Source organism: Lissotriton vulgaris, chromosome 1_1, assembly GCF_964263255.1.
Source record: "Lissotriton vulgaris chromosome 1_1, aLisVul1.2, whole genome shotgun sequence".
Classification (NCBI taxonomy): domain Eukaryota; kingdom Metazoa; phylum Chordata; class Amphibia; order Caudata; family Salamandridae; genus Lissotriton; species Lissotriton vulgaris.
In genome coordinates, this window is record NC_141685.1 from 726,026,048 (window position 1) to 726,047,283 (window position 21,236).

The window sequence follows — 21,236 nt, forward strand, 5'->3', positions numbered from 1 at the left end:
ACCATTCCCCGAAGCACTATGGCTAATCGGTGCCCCGGATTACAAGACCTCGTGGCAGCAAGCTTAGCCCCCAGGACAAGGAAGGCATACGAAGGAGCGTTTCGTTCCTATTGCACATTTTTGGGTCCAACAGGGAGTCAGAGCTGGGGTCAGGAGGAATCCTTCCTGGGGTTCCTGGTAGAGCTGCATAGAGAAGGCCGATCAGCGGCAACGGCCAGTAGGCATAGGGCGGCCATTTCATTCATGGCGCAAGTGCATGGCATAAAAGACCCAACGGGTTCCTTTTTGGTTAAGAAGGCCCTTCGCGGCTGGCAGCACCTCGAGGGTCGCAAGCAAGATGCGAGGCGCCCGATTGGCTTAGACAGGTTGTCTTTACTCGTAGCGAAACTAGACGAGACGTGCTCCTCCCATTTCGAAGCAGTTCTGTTCCGGGCAGCCTTCGCATTAGGATTCCATGGGGCTATACGGGTGAGCGAACTGGTCGCAAGGAATAAGAAAGATGTTGAGGGAGGCTTGTGCAGGGATCGCGTCCAAATTAGGGGTGATTCGATGGTGGTCTCGATAGCCAGGTCTAAGACCGACCAGGGGGCTATGGGAAAACGTGTTGTCGTGCAGTGCGCGCGAAGGTCCCCCGCGTGCCCGATAAAGTGTATAGAGGAATACTTGGCACTGAGGGCGGCTACATGGGGGGGGAGTTTGCTAAGGCACAAGGATGGCACCCCACTGACGAGGTTTCAGTTCCAGAGGGTGCTAGCACTGACAATCGCTGCTGCGGGCATGGACCCGTGCGATTTTGGGACCCACTCCTTTAGGATAGGGGCTGCTACTGAGGCTACAGCCAGGGGTCAGAGTGCGGAGGAAGTGAAACAGTTGGGATGATGGTCCTCGAATTGCTTCAAAAGGTATGTGCGATTGCACATGTTGTAAGGATCAATTGACATGCACTCATGCTTCTTGTCTTTTGTTTGAATTACAGTTTCGCGAGCCTGTCACGCGGGGCGGAATTTGCAGTCGACCCAGCACCAAGAGACCAGCGGTCAAGGATCACCGTCTGGAGAGAGAGTGGTATGGGTCGTGGGCCACTCATATGTGAGGCGCGCCGGGGACGTATTCAAAGCAGGTGACACGACTCACGCAGCTGGGGAATACGGGTACAGAGTGGCCTTCCATGGGAAGGGCGGGCTCTGTTTTGACCAATTCGAATCATTTGTTGAGGGTCTCTTAGGGCGGCAAAGGTCACCGCCATCTGTAATCATAGTACACCTGGGGGCAATGACTTGGTGACACTGGGTAGACGAGTGTTGTTTGAACAAATTTTGTCTGCTGTTAGCTGGTTGGCTAAAAAAATCCCGGGGTGCACGATTGCCTGGTCTCACATGATTCCCAGGAAGGTATGGCGGGGGGGCCTTTCGGTGTCAGCACTGAACCATTCGGTGAAAAGGGTTAACAATAAAGTTGGTAAATTGTTTCGCTCTTCGCAGTTGCATAGCATTCCTCACGGGTGTATTCGGGGTGATCTCATGTATCTGAAGGATGGGGTTCACCTGTCCAGGGAGCGGAATGATTTACTCAAAGGAGACTTCATAGCATGGCTAAGGGGTTTGAGGAAGCATGACCTTTAGGAGGAGTAGGGGGGGCCGGATAGTCGGTCAACTATCCGGCCTGTGGCGGTAAGGTCATGATCGGTGAGCAGTAATTTCAAGGTCCCTAGAGGGGGCGCCACCCAGAATGGATGGGAGCGCCCGGGGGGAGGTGGCCATTGGCCTCTCCCACGGGGAGGCGGCACCCACTATGATGGGTCACCTAGGGGGAGACGGCCATAGGCCCCTCCCAGGGGGGAGGCGGCTAGATGCCCCTCCTACTAATTTACCGGGGCCGGATATCCGCGACGGCGGATAGAGAGTGTGGGGATGGGGGGGAGTCCACGCTGTCCTTCCTACAGATACCTCACACGGGAACTCGGACGACCTTTAAGATGGCGTTGAGTGGAAAGGGGGCCCCCACCACGACAAGGGAAGTTACAGTTGGCAACGAGGGTAGAGTCCTCTGCGCATGCGCCACTCACACCGTGAGGGCGAGAGTTTTGGTAGTAGGGATCTGACACCGGTTAAGACCTTGCCGTTGGCCCTTAATGCTAGGATGTAGATTTTTAATTTAGAATGGTTGCATTTGCAGGATGTTAGACTCGGCTAGGAAACCTTTGTATTAGCGATCTGTTAAGGTTAGCCAAAGGAACATGTCTTTATCGAAATGTAATAAATGTAAAATTGTACATGATTATGAAACTTTTATTTAATGTTTCAAATTTTGTTTCATATTTTAATAAATACGGCCGGGAGGGTGACTCCCTCCCGCCTTCCAAAAGTTCAAACCTGTGTCCGACTTCCCATCCTTGGGGATTGTGTTGGGAGGGGGTGACGGGCATCCCGGCCATATGGAAAGGGGCGACCACTCGGTCCCCCCGAACGTATGGTTGGGTGCCCCGATCCCCCCGGGAAACCATTTTGGGCGGGGGGCGTGTCTCGGCTGGTATGCCCGAAGCGGCGTAGCCGCGGCGCACCTTTTCCCGCCCAAGAGGGGTTGTCCTAGACACCTACACCGATGACCACGCCCAGTAGGTGTACCGGAGGAGGGTACACGCCCTCCCGCAGAAGAATAAATAGAGCGGGAATCCGAAGAAGCGTCCTCTTGTTCCTGTGCTCTGAAGGCTGCACCCACCCGTTGCTCGTGAGCCCTCGACGGAACAAGCAGCAATTTTGACCCACCCACCAGCCCCTTATGGCAATGTTTGTTTTAAATAAAGTTTTGCTGAGATAGGCCTTTTTTCCTTTGTAGAAAAGTAAAGGAATGTTTAAGTTAAGGATGTGACTTCTGCCTGTAGGATAATGTTTTTCTTTGTAGGAGGGAGCAGTCGATGACACATCAAGGCAATGTCAGAATTTTTTCCTTCCTTAGTAGGTAAACAACTGTCGTATTTATTTTTGGTCGGGCAGTAAGGTCATGATCGCTGAGCAGTAATTTCAAGGTCCCTAGAGGGGGGCGCCACCCAGAATGGATGGGAGCGCCCGGGGGGAGGCGGCCATTGGCCCCTCCCACGGGGAGGCGGCACCCACTAAGGATGGGTCGCCTAGGGGGAGACGGCCATAGGCCCCTCCCAGGGGGGAGGCGGCTAGATGCCCCTCCTACTAATTCCCCGGGGGCCGGATATCCGCGACGGCGGATAGAGAGTGTGGGGATGGGGGGGAGTCCACGCTGTCCTTCCTACAGATACCTCACACGGGAACTCGGACGACCTTTAAGATGGCGTCGAGTGGAAAGGGGGCCCCCACCACGACAAGGGAAGTTACAGTTGGCAACGAGGGTAGAGTCCTCTGCGCATGCGCCACTCACACCGTGAGGGCGAGAGTTTTGGTAGTAGGGATCTGACACCGGTTAAGACCTTGCCGTTGGCCCTTAATGCTAGGATGTACAATTTTAATTTAGAATGGTTGCATTTGCAGGATGTTAGACTCGGCTAGGAAACCTTTGTATTAGAGATCTGTTAAGGTTAGCCAAAGAACATGTCTTCATCGAAATGTAATAAATGTAAAATTGTACATGATTATGAAACTTTTATTTAATGTTTTAAATTTTGTTTCATATTTTAACAAATACGGCCGGGAGGGTGACTCCCTCCCGCCTTCCAAAAGTTCAAACCTGTGTCCGACTTCCCATCCTTGGGGATTGTGTTGGGAGGGGGTGACGGGCATCCCGGCCATATGGAAAATGTGGACTATCAATGACTAAAGAGGAGCGGTCAAGGGAGGAATAAGGAAGATTTTAGGGAGGATTAGTGAGGTACAATCATAAACTTGCAAAAGAGTAAGCTTATTGTTATTCAGAAACTGCTGTTCTAATGTTCATACATAAAAAATGGATCCAAAACAGCTAAAAATGTACTCCAGCTCAGCCATAAAGTAAGTCCACCACCAAACATGGCCCACCCGTGGTACCTCAACACCCTCCCATATAAAATAATGGAGTGAAAGACTAAAAATAAAATCCCATGGGATTTAATGTTAAAAGAAATAAATTATTTAAACTAATTTAAAAATATATATTATATTGAATGTTAAAAAGTCGATAAATAAAAATAATTATTATTTAGTTTTAACATTTTAATAAATGTATTCAATTTTAAAATTAATGTCTTCAATATTTATTTAAATTAAATTATTTTCAAATAATGCAGTACATCACATATAAAAATATTAATAATAATTTAGAAGCACTTTTACATTAGGTGACATTTTATTTTACCTAAACATGAACAAAAATAATATTTAATCTAAATAATAATATTTGTAAGTTAAAATTAAGTTATTAATACTGTGACATGTTATTTATAGTATAAATATTCTTACTTGTAAAAGCTAACATATAAATATATTTTTTTTCAAATTTTCTTAAAATCCTTTACTAAACTAAGTTTTCCCTATTCTTTACCGGAGGGAGATTGGTTCCTCATGGCAAAGACCTTCATATATGTATGAAAAAGTTACCAGTAGTAACTTTACACTCGTAGATGAGGCTTCACACCCTAAATTCAGGTGGTAGAGAGACTGAAGTCTACAATTTATAGTAAAGTTACCCTCGTAAACGATGAGTAAACAAAAGTAGCACATTTATTGCTAATTATAATAGGAAACATGCATGTGTAGATTTACTAATTTTTTGAGTTTACCTTTGTGAATAGCCTTGATTGTACAGACATGCATTAGTCTACTAAACAAAGACAGAGTCTTAGCAAAGTGATTGCATGCGGGTGAAATATTTCAGTTTATTCTATTACAAAGACTAAAAGATAAGTACTTCAGAAATGCAACACTTTTGTTGCTCAGGTTTAAAGATGAAACACACATGGTTGCAACTATTTATCATTTTAGAAAAATATTTAGAAGCAAACATCGCGCCAATTCATGATTCCTGTCTCTCAAAAAAGCAGCACATGACACATTTCACCCAGAAATGTGTTATCAAAAACAGATATATGGATAGCGATGGGGGTGTGTGTAGGATGTGCTGCGTGGCGAGTACCATGCGGTGGACCTTGTTTGTTTAGGAAAACTGTGCTGCTTTCAAAGTAACATCATTTTATTTTTGTGAATTAACTTGTGTCAGTGAAAGGAACCATTATGGTAGCAATGGGGTCAATAAATGGAATGTAACATAACATTTTCTTGAGGGTAGGCCTGCCTTGAGGAGGCATACGTTTTTGCGTAAAACCCTGTCTACCTTTTTTAAGTGCATAGGGCTTTGAAGCAAAACTCATGTGTGGTGCACAGGAACACTGTGTACCACTCATTGGATGTTCTTTAACACAAAGTAGTGCAGGACACTTCTTTTCATATTTATAGGGCTACTTTTCACCATACATCAAGATTTGCACTGAAAAATACATTCCAATTCAGGATGTGATACCTGTTTGCATCGTTTTATGTGAAACACTGCACAGGCGAAAAGGCTTGGTAAATCTGACCAACTGTCTCTGCCACTGGTTTGTACTGAGCGGTGTCTCAAAAAGCTGATGGGCCTAAGCATGTCTATCTTGTCACCTGTAGATGGTTGCATGTCCCAGCAACTTTAAAAGTATGTGCTGCTTTTGGTTGGACATGTATTAGCATTTGTTGGGTAATCTAAGGTAAACAAGAGAGCCCAACATAAAGCAAGATAAAAAAATAAATGGAACACAACAGAGCACAAAGTACCAAAATAATTGATAGGCAAGTTCGATGAGTTGTGGATGATTAACGAATTATTTTGTAGAGTTGTTTGGAGAGGTGAGTTTTCAACTCTTTCCTAAATGGATAATTTGTTCACAGTCGTGTAAGATATGGGATGTTGTTCTACATCCTGGGTGCATAGTTTGAAAAGCCTGCTGCCTTGTTTTTTGTTTCTTACACTTCTTAGTATGCAGTCTGCTGTTCTTGCTGTGTCTGCAAAATAAGCAGGGGCACTGGTTGTGATGGCTTTGTATATGATGCAGGGGTTTTAGAAGATGCTGCAGGCTGCAATGGGAGCTGATGGAGTTCCATCAGGATGGGGTAATGTGATTATATTTATTCAGGCCCTGAATGAGAGCGCCACTAATTGTGGGATTCCCATAAAAAGCTCCATTGTGGAAATTTGGAAGCCAAAGAGCAGAACACATCACCACCCCAACAAAATGCCACTGAACAAATGCTCTCAAACATTTTTGTCACAGATTACTATCTCCAGAAAGGTACTTTCATAATACAGCATGAAGAGGTGTTTGCATCAAACACTGCTTCAACACAACAACATGAACATGAACTAAACCCATGAAGGAAGCTTGCTCTTTATATAGTGGAACAAAATGAGGTACACTGTGTAACTAGCCAGGCAAATCCCAATTCATTTACAGGGGCACCAATTTATACCTGGCATATCGGAGGTCGACGCTAAACATTTGTTGACACACACAGAGGCAATAAATGAAACACACACCCACGAATAAATCTGAGATCAATTTAGAAAAAAAGTTGTATTTTAATATAACTTTTTATACCAAGAACTTAATTTTCAAGTAAATACTTTTCTTAAATATCGATTTTGGCAGGTAAGTAAAATGTACACTTAAATGCGTATTTGTGCAGCAATGCGTTCCTAAGGGAGAAAAGGCATACATTGCATATAGTTATCCATGTTTGGTTTCTGCTATTCTCCTTTGGGACTTACGTTGTGTGGCGCCAAGGTCCAAAGTACCACTAGCAGGTACTCCTGACCTACCCTGGGTCTTCCGAGTGCAGAGTTGCTGGTCTGGTTGGTAGCTGTGCACGTTACTCCAGTAGAAAGAAGGGGGAGCACCTGGAAACAGGCTGCAATGAGGGACTTTGGGTCACAAGGGTCTTGGGGACAAGACGGCACAGCAAGTTCATCGATACCCGGACTGAGGAACTTGGGTGCAGAGTGGAAAGGTCGGGTGAGCTCTGTGCATCCTAGAGCCTTGCGCCTTTATGGGGAATTTACCCACTTCAAGGTGGCGCTCTATTTGAGACATAGACAGGCTCCTTAATTTATCAAGTCCACATCCGGAAGACAATGCTGGTACTTCCGGGATAACCGATTGACATAAATCCCGATTACTCAGACCAGCTGCGGAAGCCGACTGACATGGATGTCATGATCTTGATCATCTCTTTTTTGGTCGAGCCTAGAGCAGTGCATGCGCTGTTGCTCGACTTTTAGTAAGGGGGTTTTCAAAGTCCTACTAGAGGCTTTTCCTGGCCTCAAGCATGCGTGCCCGTGCGCGTGCACATGCTCAGCCGTTCCTGTCAAGGCTCATTAAGTCTTGCGTGCCTCTCTCCGTGCTTCAATTCCCTCCCCCTCCCCCAGCACCACAGATCACGTCACTCTGCTGCCAGATTCCTCACCCAGTATGGAAAAGCTATGAAGCCATTGAGTCCAGATAATGTAAGATATACGCATGCCAAAATATCATATGTTGGTGCCTATGTTGTAATTTCCGTAATATTCTTTTGTGTTCTGTCTACCTTTCAAGATCTGTATTTCTGGTGTGTTGCACTCATCTATTTACCTGGAAGTGAGAGCACACATCTGTACATTGCATGATCCTATATCTGAGCCTTCAGCATTGTGGTATGGTGTCATTAGCTTTGTATTTTTTTCTCCAAATTTGGTCCCCCCGCTTTTAAAATAATACATTATAGTGACTACTTTCATCTAAAGAAAATGTTTTATCGAACCTATCAGACACCTTTTAATGATTACTTAAATCGTGATATTGTATGTCCAGTGTACTTCATGTGTAGTAATGTAGCCATCTATTGGACAGAACTAGAATTTTTTGACAGTGTTTTACAACAATGCCGGTTTCATTTTCGGGTCAATATTGTAGACAGTTGTTAAAGAGCTAGCAAAGTGGGCTTCCCCACACCACAATAGAAACCCGCATCACTGCCTGCGTGCACACCACAATAGAACCACGCATCCCTGCCTGCATGCACACCACAATAGAAGAAGGTCTCACTGCCTGCGTTCACACCACAATAGAACCAGGTATGACTGCCTGTGTGCACACCACAACAGAACCAGGCATCGCTGCCTGCCTGCACACCACAATAGAAGAAGGCATCACTGCCTGGGTGCACACCACAATAGAACCAGGTATGGCTGCCTGTGTGCACACCACAACAGAATCAGGCATCGCTGCATATGTGCACACCACAACAGAACCAGGCTTCGTCTCCTGCGTGCACAACACAACAGAACCGTGCACACCACAACAGAACCAAGCATCACTGCCTGCGTGCACACCACAATAGAACCAAGCATCACTGCCTGCGTGTACACCACAATAGAACCACGCATTGCTGCCTGCGTGCACACCACAATAGAACAAGGTATCACTGCATGCGTGCACACCACAATAGAACTAGGTATGGCTGCCTGTTTTCACACCACAACAGAACCACGCATCACTGCCTGTGTCCACAACATGCTTAGGTATGCTCAGACGTGAGTCCCTTGCTCACTTTGCCACTGGATTCAAGCAAGCCGGGCTGAAGATGGCTGGAATGCCAAAAAACGGTCCTCGGAAGCTTGTTTCCGGTCCAGGGAAGACATGGCTTGGCAGTTCGGGCTGGACTGTTCACCAGTGATCAGCAAATGTATTTAAAATTGCTTCCCTGTTCTCTTGTAATATATAACAATCAAATTAGACATCACAGGTCATATCTGCTCATGCAGATATGCACAAACATGTAGTATAGTGCACCCTTCAATAGGTTTGTAAGGACTGCTGTTGGGGTGACATACCTATACTGCATGCAGTGTGTGCAGGAATTCCACAAAGGAGGTGTGGCATGTTGTGTTTTCACTTTTGTCTGCACCAAGACATGGTACTTGCAATGGCAGTCCACTGGTGTTTATCTGAGGGGTTCATTAGGGTAGCACAATACATGCTGCAGCCCTTAGGGACCCTCTTTAGTGCCCCGTGCCCAAGTTACCAGGGTACCATTTCCTAGTGACTTAAAGGGGGTGCTAAAGATATTAGCAAATGGACGGAGTACTGAAACTTTTCAGACACTTACCCCCAGTCACTGATCTGGGTTGAATCCGTCATTGTTCTGTAGCTCACTTTGCCACCCCAGTTCAGACATAGCAATATGCTAATCAGTCTTGACCCTGTGCTCCAAGGGAACAGTCTAGACCAAACTGCCAAGCCATGTCATCCCTGGAACAGAAACAATCATCCTGGGAATGGATTTGGGCTAACAGCCCTCATCAGCCAGGCTAGCTTGAATCCAGTGGCAAAGTGGGCAAGGTACCCACATCTGGGCATACCCTGCCATCTTAGGGCGAACAAAGCAAACACAAGGAGATAATGAACGGAGCGCTGAAACTTTTCAGACACTGACCCCAGTCACAGATTTGGGTTGAATCCATCATCGCTCTTTAGCTCACTTCGCCACCGAGTTCAGACACAGCTATATGCAAAACAGTCTTGACCCTGTGCCCCAAGGGAACAGTCCAAAACCGAACTGCCAAGGCATGTCTTCCCTGGACCTGACAGAAGCATCCTGGGACCAATTTGGGGCTAACAACCCTCATCAGCCAGGCTAGCTTGAATCCAGCGACAAAGTGAGCAAGGGATCCACGTCTGGGCAAACCCTACCAGCTTAGGGTGAACAAAGCAAACCCAAGGAGTTGATGGATTGAGCGCTGAAGCTTTTCAGACACTCACCCCAGTAAGAGATCTGGATTGAATCCATCATTGTTCTTTAGCTCACTTTGCCCCCCAGTTCAGACACAGCTATAGTCCAGACCGAACTGCCAAGCCATATCTTCCCTGAACCAGAAACAAGCATTCTGGGACCGGTTTCAGGCTAACAGCCCTCATCAGCCAGGCTAACTTGAATCCAGTGGCAAAGTGAGCAAGGATCCCACGTCTGGGCATACCCTGCCAGCTTAGGGCAAACAAAGCAAACACAAGGAGATGGTGGACAGAGTGCTGAAACTTTTCAGACACTCACCCCCAGTCACAGAACTGGGTTGAATCCAACATTGTTCTTTAGCTCACTTCGTCACCCCAGTTCAGACACAGGTGTATCGTAATCAGTCTTGACTCTGTGCCCCAAGGAAACAGTCCAGACCGAACTGCCAAGCCATGTATTCCCTGGACCAGAACAAGCATCCTGGCACCAGTTTCGGGCTAACAGCTCTCATCAGCCAAGCTAGCTTGAATCCAGTGGCAAAGTGAGCAAGGGACCCACGTCTGAGCATACCCTGCCAGCTTAGGGCAAGCAAAGCAATCATAAGTAGATGATGGACGGAGCGCTGAAACTTTTCTTACACTCACCACCAGTCACAGATCTGGGTAGACATGACAGCAAAGATTTGGTAGTGGTGTTCCCTAAAAGGGAATACCGCACCTTCACATACGAGTTAAATGGAGTAGTAGTTTGGGACACAAAGTTATTAGGGATATATTGAATCCAGTTGGAGTGCTAAGTAGACCACCGTCACTCACTACCAAGAGTGTTTAGAAGCAGATCTGAAGGACCAGCAGACATAACAATGCACAATTGGGTCAGTTAAGCACTATCCTATAATCAGTGTCAAAAATGTACCTATTAGTCAAAACAATTGTACATTCCAAATATTTATAACGTTACACATTTTGTCAACAATATTCTCCTTGAGATAAGATGGCCAAGTCAAAGTCCTTTTGAGTATGTTATTTCCTTTATTCATGAATATTAGAGGAAATAGCCAACATGTGTTTCGTCGGTACCCAGTCCGTACCAAGACTTTCTCAAGGCTCGAAGGATGAGTAGAATAATACAAGTTGAAAGAATAACGATGAGGACCGAATAAATAAATTGTCCCAGACCCGAGCAAAAGTTGTGCCCGGATGAACCAATTTCAATTAGTCGTATGATAGGAAAATGTAAAAGGTAGCAACAAATGTTATCGTAGAAGGACTCTCTTGATTCTCAACCAGGATAAGGATATGGTATCATCAATTTGTGTGATCCCAATGTAACTCTAATAAGGGTGAAAGTGTGAATCCCACAATTTATTCAAAGTGTAACTGTTCAAAAAACTCAAATATCCCGGTTGTATGTTAATCGGTAAATAGGAACTTGGGGAATCACAACACGAGCTGGATCCCGTCATGTAGCAAAGAAACGGCTGCGGGTCGCGTAACTAGTTCACCCTGTGCCCAAAGGGAACAATTCAAAACTGAAATACAAAGCCATGTCTTCCCTGGACCGGAAATAGGCATCCTGGGATCTATTTTGGGCTAACAGCCCTCCTCAGTCCGGCTAGCTTGAATCCAGCGGCAAAGTGAGCAAGGGACCCACATCTGGGCATACCCTGCCAACTTAGGGCGAACAAAGCAAACATAAGGCGATGATGGATAAAGCACCAACACTTTTTAGACAGTCACCCCCAGTCAGAGATCTGGGTTGAATACATCATTGTTCTTCAGCTCACGTTGACACCCCACCGAACTGCCAAGCCAAGTCTTCCTTGGATCGGAAGCAAGCATCCTGGGACCGGTTTCGGGCTAACATCCCTCATCAGCTATGCTAGCTTGAATCCAGTGGTGAATTGAGCAAGGCACCAATGTCTGAGCATACCCTGCCAGCTTAGGGCGAACAAAGCAAACGCAAAGAGGAGATGAACAGAGCGCTGAAACTTTTCAGACACTCACCCCCAGTCACAGATCTAGGTTGAATCCATCATCGTTCTTTAGCTCACTTCGCCACCCCTGTTCAGACACAGCTATATGCATATAAGTCGTGACCCTGTGCCCCAAGGGAACACTTGACTGGGGTTTGTGTCTGAAAAGCTTCAGCACTCTGTCCATCATCTCCTTGTGTTTGCTTTGTTTGTCCTCAGTTGGCAGGGTATGCCTAGACGTGGGTCCCTTGCTCACTTTTCCACTGGATTCAAGTTATCTTGGCTGATAAAGGGTGTTACCCAGAAACCGGTCCAAGGATGCTTGTTTACGGTTCAGGGAATACCTGGTTTGGCAGTTCGGGCTGGACTGTTCCCATGAGGCACAGGGTCAATACTGATTTTCATATGGCTGGTTCTGAACTGAGGTGACAAAGTGAGCTAAAGAATGATGATGGATTCAACCCAGATCTGTGACTCGGTATGAGTGTCTGAAAACTTTCAGTGCTCCGTACATCATCTCCTTGTATTTGCTTTGTGGTGCTGAAGCTATTGTTTATCGGGGAAACAATTGCACAGTTTAGGGAAAGAGATCTGGCACTGGGAACCGGAATAACTGAAAATCAGTGCACTTTCTGGCCAAATTGCATTGAATGCAGGCAGAAAGTGGGTTTGACCATTTCTAAAAGGGCCACTTTCAACACACCAGTCAAAATGTTTTCTGATCTGGCCCTTTGGGTGTTGCAATTAGGCATAGCGTAGAGTAGGGAAGAGAGAGAATCGTAATGTTGTGACACTATCCAGAATCTGTGGGTGTGAATGGAAAGCACCATGATGGAGGTAGGTGGATAGGTTGATTCCCACTGTAGCAAAGCAAGAGCGAAATAAGCTGGTCTACAAAAACACTGTAGGGAAAGTGCAGATCTAATTGGACATTGTAGTGTGAGTACAATTGTACAGGAAAACTCAAGTAAGACAATGACATTTGTTAGGATTAAGGGATGCACCTCGGAAGTGAGGCCTACAGAAGTAGTGGGAGTGAAGGGACGCTGTTGGAGGGAGTAGCAGTCCAGGGACACAGTATGAAAGAAGTAGGATAAAAGAGGCTGCGGAGAAGGCAGAGCTGACGAATCACTGCAGGAAGAGCACCGTGCAGAAGTGACACCAGGGAAATTGAATGAGGTACCAGAATAAAATGAACAGAGAGGTTGTCAGGACTGAAGATGCGCTGTAGGGAGACAGGAGGACTGAAGGAATATTTGGTATTGTATGCATTTCCCTATCCTGTTAGTGTCCTAAATAATTGTCTACTCTCTTGTTGTTTATGCTATGCAGCAATATTCTATGGGATTGTATATTCCGTCACTGACAGTTTGTCAATTTCCCTCAGTACTGAGCAGGGAAACCTCTCTACTCTAGGGGGCAGGGTTGTATATTTATTTACATATGTCACGAGAAAAGAAGGATAGGTTTGTGCGAGTAAACCTGTACTATATAATGCAGAACAGTTCAGGAGTTCAGCTTGAAGCGGCAGTGCTGGGAGGAAGCAGAGCATATGAGAAACTTAAAGGAGGGAGCAAGCCTAATAAAAAAAAAATGATTTCAATGTGCCATGTAATTAGCAGGCACACTGCAGGTTCACACTTTTGATTCCTGAAATGCTTTTGAATAGAAGAACAGCCAGACTTCCATAGTTTACCCCTCGTGACGGTACGCACACAACTCAAAACATATTCTTATTTGCCTTGTAGGTTGGGACACTGATCCTGAAAATAACGAGGCAACAGTTACATATATATTTTAGAGATGTTGTCTTCTTTAGTGAAATTTTGAATAAATTCCCATCAACTTGATACTTGATGTAGGATTCCTCGTTCACCTTTGGATTGGCTTCAATGACTCAAAAGTCATTTGTGAGTTCCTGTGATGTAGGTAGTCAAACAATGCATGCTATCAATTTAGCTGAGACTGAAATTTGGTGAAATGCTGCCAGTGGCTCAATCAAAACATAGAGTTTTGGTTAAAAATGCCTCATCAGTGAAATGGTTAAAATCTAAGCGAGGAGTGAAATGGTAATGAATTCTCTTGCACACTGCTCGTACACATTCCAAGGTGGAAGCATTAATGATGAAGTTAGATTTTAATATCAGGAGCCAGGCTTAAATAATTTGCTTTTCTTCTAGGTGTTGCTTGTGATTATCCAGAAATAGAAAACGGAAGACTAAGCCACTGGTATTATAGATACCATGAAAATCACAGTTTTCCAATGGCAAAAGGAAGACAAATAGAGTATGAGTGCAGAAGTGGCTATGCAACTGAATCAGCAGATGTATGTGGTAGAATCAAATGTACTGACGAAGGATGGTCCCCTACACCAAGATGCCACAGTGAGTAATTTACAATTTACAAATATGATTGTATTACTGCATTGCTCTTACTATTAGTATGTTGAAAGCTTAGTGACATACATGACAAACAACAGAAAGCTACGTTTCTAGCTTTCAACCAGGTAAGGTAGTTCTAAATAGAACCCAGACCTTTTGTGTTTTTTAAAAAACAATTTGTATATATTTTCTTTTCCGGGGAAAGAACAAAGACAGTGGAAAAAACAGGAATTCTAAACTTGGATTAATAAACAATATACCACTTTTGACATTTAGCCTGATGGGCAAGCATCAAGTTTCATCTTGGTGACACTTTGTTCACCTACACAAATAAGTTTTCTACACACAGCACAGTGCCTTCCTATGGTGGCAAATATGGAGCATGATTCACTTAAGTGGGCCTGTAATATTTCTGTGGGCAGACCTCTAGAGGGATCCAAGGGGTCTCATTGACAATCCCCCTTCGACATCTCCTTGCAAGTGGGTGTATCCACTCACTTTGCCCGCCTGCACAGAGAAAGAAGGTGCAGATAATTCAAACAGCTGCTCCATATTTCACTGATACACCATGGCAGGAACAGGGACAGTGTAACTTGTCTATAAGATGGGCTCTGGTGTTAAACGTTCTTCAGATACCCCAGCAGCAGCAAACATTGATGCACCTACATCACTCTGTTGGTGATGCTTGCCTGCATGGGACTATTTTTTGTGCCATGCGTTTCAGGGCTTGTGCATGGCAATATTACTGAAGTAATATTTTATTTTTCACACCACAACTAAAGTCCCTATTGCATATTTTATGAGTGATGATCTTGGTACTGACTTTCTTCTAGCAGGTCTCTGGAGGAACTTCCAATCCACTGATTCAAGAGTCTTCTAATGTCTTCCTCGTCCTCAACACCCTGATGAGTCTTGAGTGATGTATTATCTCCTTCAGGTGCCATGGGGCATATTAACAAGGGCTTTATCTCCACTTTTTTGGCTTTAAAAGCCAAAGAAGCGGAGATAAAAAATATCGCCCTATCAACAACAGGGTGTTAACATGCAAAATCGCATGTTAGCACCCTTTTTCACTACGCTCTTCTTTGCATCTCTAATAAGATGTAAAGTGGGCCTTCCAGAGCAAAATATTAGAAATGTCGCTAAGCGACATTTCTCCTATTATCAAGCTTCACGCTAACCCAGTTAGAGACAAACAAAGCAGCGCTAACCACGGTTAACTCTGCTTTTTTACATCTGCAAATTTTCAGACTTAGCTATGTAATCCAATGGGAGGTGGATTACATGGCTAAAATCACCCTGCCCTATCAGCAAGGTTACGCTGGTTGCAGTGTGATTATCGCTGGATTTTCAGCAATAATCACACTGTTTTCACACTAACGCATGGGTTCCTATCGCTTGGGAGATAAGCGTTGCTCATAGCACGCTATCTCCGCGATGGAATCCAGCTTTAGCCTGCGATAATTATCCTCGCGCTACAAGCGCTGAGCGATAATTATCGCAGGACTTTGCTAATATGCCCCCATATTTTTAATGATGTTCCCCAGAAGGAAGGAAATACCCCCAAAATAAGGCTTTGAGTTAGACAGGTCTGCACTCCGTGAGCAACAGATCTAAAATTATATCAAAGACAAATGAACTACTTGAACGTTTAACAATACAGTGATAAGAACCAAAGAAAAGTGGCTTTTCTAAGACATAAGTACCGCAGTAATATTTCCGGTACCATGGTACCGAAACACCTAGAAACGAATACATTTTACTAAAACTAGTAGAGATTGTGATTATTTGTGCCCATGAGGAAGCTCCTTGGATCAAACCTAAATAAAATGTAATTCTCATATTAAAAATCACAGCTTTTAAAAAAACATTCTGGGGTATGCGGTACTCCTCTGGGATGAGAAAATGGAAGTAAAGGCCTTGTGCCAGTCACTTTCCACTCTGTCATTGGTGCTGTGATAGCTATTTGAGTATCATGGTACCCATGCAACATCAAAAAATAAAAAATAGTAAAGCAGCCATTTGATTTTCTCAATTAATAAGCCCATATCCTTTAGAAACCATCTCAAATGGTTCTCCTCACCAAGACTACCATATTGGTGTTTTAGAGTGGCCATTTGAGGTAACTACAACCTCAGTCTCTCTTGACCTCACACAAAACTAGACACCAGGAGACAACTAGCATAACATTTGCCAGGCCTATCATAGGTACAGCATCAGAAGATGATGTGTACTTATTGTAACCAGGTGCTCCATGGAGGAAAAGCTGGGCAATAACTAGGGGACCATGACTGAGGCACTTTTGTTGATTGACATGTCATATGTCTATTTCAGGAGGCATGGACATTAGAGCAAGTGAACAAGTGTGGTTACAAAGGTCATAGCATCCCAGCTATTAAATCTAATGCTGGGCTCCTTTCTGGTGGATTACTAGAATTGGTTAGCTTCACCATAGTCTATGATGTCACGCCCCTTTACATGGACTCCCCTGATGCCGACAGGATTATCCCCTGACTCCCAGGCTCTTATGATAATTATTATCTACAAATAAAGTAGTATTTATAAGCAGGAATCAAAAACGCTCCAACAATTTGATAGTGTTTTTTGTGACCACACCCACCATGGGGTCATACCAGGGGCCTTCAACCTCACATTTGAGCCAAACAAGCTGGCAATTGAACTGTCTGGAGATGAAAACTATATTTTGAGTATCCCAGACCTTATCTGCCCCACTGGAAAACAGCTTTCCAGCGATGCACTCCAGGTTGTGGATCTCACCCTATCATATGGAATCCAGGCATGCAAAGGGCGATCTCCTTCAGACAAATTGCTTGCACCATCATTTGAAAGACACCCATACACTAGCACAATCTACTACATTTTCTTGGAGGTAAGGTACTGTAGCAAGTTAGAAGACATGATGGTGGTGGAGGTAGAGGAGATCAACCACAATCCCTTGGTATTAAGATTAAAAGAAGTATTACCCTCCCCTGCCCGGTAGCTACTGAGCAAGCTCCCATGCAGCTGGTGGCCACTAACAGCAGGAAGAATGTGACATTGAAAGCAGTGGGTTCCTCATCTGAGCCAGTCAAGTCAAGGCCTTGTTCTCAATTTTATCCACCCATATGAGTAACATTTATACCAATTGGGGGGGGGAAATTAGGTGATATTAGCATAGCACTATAGGTATTTGACAGTTTGAGGAACCGGCCACCATGGAGGGTAGGGGGGCACCCACACACAACAAAGACTAAGGGATAGTTCAATGGCCAGTGTAAAAAGACAAAGGCAAACCTGTTCCAATGTTTAAAAGAGGTGGATATGCAGGTTATAAGGGGTAACAGGGCCCGTAATCAGGCTACCCTAAAAGAAGCAAAAGAAGCTTGGGAAGACAACATTTGGTCCGACCTACTGGATACCACCATAGCTAATGACCAGAGGAAATTCTGGGTATTCGTCAATAAGAGCGATGTGAGGACACTAGCCCCGCTGATGTATGGAAAAAATGGGGACCCCTACGTTCTGTTCAGTTTGATTTTTGTAGGGAATATATAAACATATTTAGGGAAAAAGAACAGTATATAGCAAACTACTGATAATTATATCGCCCTTGTATTGACCTTATATCACATGCTGTATGCTAACTAATAATAATTTGCTGAGACAGTGATGTATCAAAATTATTGAATTTTTTATTTCTGTTTGTTTACTTTTGTTATTTTTTTGAAAAAAATCTTTATCTTTTTTTATTTCAATTGGTTTATAAAAACCACATGTACTTCATATAATTTAACATTCAATGACATATAGTGTACATACAAACACAAACTGAACAATATCAACAACAGTGCAAAGAAAAAAGAGTGCTATACGATATATTGAGTCGATGGAAAATAATGAAGAAGGCAATGCGGTAGAATGGAACACAACGCGTTTCGGCCAAAGGGCCTTCATCAGGTGACCGTCATTTGTATATTACATACAACATAACCTATATGGGGAAAAGTGAAAAAATATACATAGAATACAAATATGAGTATTTGAGAGAATATATTTCATTTCATGATATATACTGTCTGGGCATTTGTTAGCAAGGTCGAAAAACAATTCATCTTTGAGGCAATTTTATCTATATTCATTTAGGGTCGCATGTTTCTCATTTCAGAAATTTATAACATTGTATTTTATCAGAAATACACCAGCAGTTTTGTCACTTTTTTCGCATGATATCTTTTACGCTCATTCATTGTAATGTCATTACCAAAAGACAGTCGTTTGCAACATTATATTCAAAACACTCTATATTGTATCGTCCCTCTCTTAGCTTCTTAAACTTCCTATAAGATCCTTATATTTTTCATTTTTAAAGGAAGACATAGAACGTGATAAATAGGAGAAATCCAGGCGATATATAAAAGAAGGAGAAATAACAAACAAAAGATCCTATGTTAGAAGATTCTGGTATTAAATGTATTGTTTACTCACTTCCATTTATTTTAGTTGAGTACACGGTTTGATGTTCCAAAGACAATTTGATTAGCTTTTCGGTATTGTCGAAAAATATAGAACACTGAAAGAACAAATATGATCTTATTGTAAAAACAGATGACCTTTTTATATCACTTAGACTTTCTTGGCGTAGATTGTTATTGGCCTATTTTCAGTTACCTGATATTCTTTACTTTAGAGTCCCCCATTGATTATAAATATGTACAAGACAGAATACGGAGGGAACGAAGGTCATAAACAGTTCAAAACATATTCTTCTTGAGGATACAAACAGGTGCTGACCTAGAGTTGAAACAACTTAACGAATTAATATGGTGACCGTGGTACTTTTGAACAAGCATTAAGATGTTTTTAAATAGGGACTTTTTATTGGGCAAGTCCAAATTTATTTTTAGGGTTGTTGTGGCTTTTTAGATTACTATTTTGATATTATTTTAGACTGTATGTTGCTTCTAAAAGGAATTTTTTACATTATTTTAGTTGTTCTAAATGCACAACGATGTAACTGATATGCTTTTTTACTAACGATCGATATACACAGTATTCTCGTATCTTACCTTAGTAAACTGTGCCAGAAGCCAAACTTTTTATTCCCCGCGTGGACAATCTATCGTCCTTTGCTCACCCTTTTTAATTTAACACTTCTATTTTGCATCAACATTTAGGAAGATCCATTTAGTTCTTTTGTTTTCTGAAATATTAGTAAATACCAAAATCATAAGCTTTTTCTTAAATTTTCTAAGATTTGTTATTTCATTTTATTATCTTTTACTCCCTAGTAGTACCTTATGATTGGTAGAGAAATTCGTGGTCTTTCTTGTTAATCTGGTATCGATACGAAATCTAGATAGCAAACAAATTGAGACAAAAGAGGGTAATGTTAGTAAACCTCTTTCTTAGTTTTAAGATATGTTAAAGGTTGCCGTTATGTGGTCTGTCGCTAAACATGGGGACATACCTTCAATATGATGCCGATTCTCCGTAGAAGGTGGTCTGCTGGTTCACATTTCTCTGGATACCGGCGCAAAGGTGTTTCGAAAGCCGCCTACTATTTATAGGTCAGCCACGTGTTGGCAATTAATGCTAAGGACTTACAGCTAATTCTATTTTCGATTGACTCAATTTGATGACGTATATAGAGGTTGACACGGTATCTTTCTTGATACTGCGCATGAAGATTTATCCCGAAACAAGATGAAAGACAGACTAATTTGTAGTTCTAATGGTGTCTTTGTTATTCTAATAGATAGGAAAGAAAGACTTCCGTAATTTGATACTTCGATATTCATTTAGTATCAAACTGGATATATTTATGCACCTTATTGTCAATCATTCATATTATTAAAATTAGATGACACTTAGTGTTATATCATGTTAAGTTCACTGTCTTCATTTTTTATTTTATTTAGCGAAAAGCATAATCCAGTTTGTTTATTCTTTGTCTATTTCTAGTACTGTTAGCTGTCTTCATAGAATGGCCTGCTGCCAAGGAATTTCGGAATTTAATCCTAGTTTTACCGTATCTAATGTAAATATCCAAAATACCTCGCGTTTTCGGCCGATTTTATCTGTGTTGATTCCAGGTTTTGCTACAATTTTTTCCAACACTATCCATTTTATATCTTCCGGTTTATGGTCATTCTCAATATAATGCATTACCATCGGGGCATTCAGTTTTTTTGTACGAATAGCGGATTTATGTTCAGTGACTCTAGTATATACTGAACGTGAAAATCCCCCAACATATCCCTTGTTGCAGGGATAGATTAACAAATAAATGATGTTTGTAGTTTTGCAATTGGTCATGGATGATAATACAATTGACACACCGTTAAATTTTAGTTCTTTTGTCTCTATTGCTAGCGGGCAAATTTTGCATAATCCACATGTATGGTTTCCTGTTACCGGAGCCCCGGTAATTATATTTCTTGGACCAGTGTCTTTTTTGGTTGTTTGCATCCTTGATCTAACTACTAGATAGTTGATGTTTTTGTTTTTTTTGTAAGCAAAAATGGGTTTTGGGATAAGTTCAGTACCTGTTTTGTTGACATTCAGTATGTGCCAATTAGAATATATAATTTGGCGGATTTGATTATTGAGCACCGAATGTCTGGTTACAAAAAACAAACTGGCATCTCGTTTGTTTTTATTTGTGAGGAGATGTTGGCGATCGTAGTACCTTGGTCTTTTGTACGATTCTCGTATCAATCTGTGGGGGTAACCGCGTTCTTTGAATAAACATCTTAATGCTTGTTCAAAAGTACCACGGTCACCATATTAATTCGTTAAGTTGTTTCAACTCTAGGTCAGCACCTGTTTGTATCCTCAAGAAGAATATGTTTTGAACTGTTTATGACCTTCGTTCCCTCCGAATTCTGTCTTGTACACATTTATAATCAACGGGGGACTCTAAAGTAAAGAATATCAGGTAACTTAAAATAGGCCAATAACAATCTACGCCAAGAAAGTCTAAGTGATATAAAAAGGTCATCTGTTTTTACCATAAGATCATATTTGTTCTTTCAGTGTTCTATATTTTTTGACAATACCAAAAAGCTAATCAAATTGTCTTTGGAACATCAAACCGTGTACTCAACTAAAATAAATGGAAGTGAGTAAACAATACATTTAATA

The 21,236-nt window shown here is 42.7% G+C and overlaps 1 protein-coding gene across 6 annotated transcripts in view; it reads left to right on the forward strand.

The window, feature by feature from the left end:
• Positions 1–21,236, forward strand: part of LOC147747718 (complement factor H-related protein 3-like) — a 966,023-nt gene that overhangs the window by 296,629 nt on the left and 648,158 nt on the right. For all 6 annotated transcript variants that reach the window (XM_086955193.1, XM_086955216.1, XM_086955208.1 and 3 more), the window contains one exon: positions 13,893–14,096. In XM_086955193.1, the coding sequence (XP_086811319.1) occupies positions 13,893–14,096 (204 nt within the window). The remainder of the gene's footprint in view (positions 1–13,892; positions 14,097–21,236) is intronic.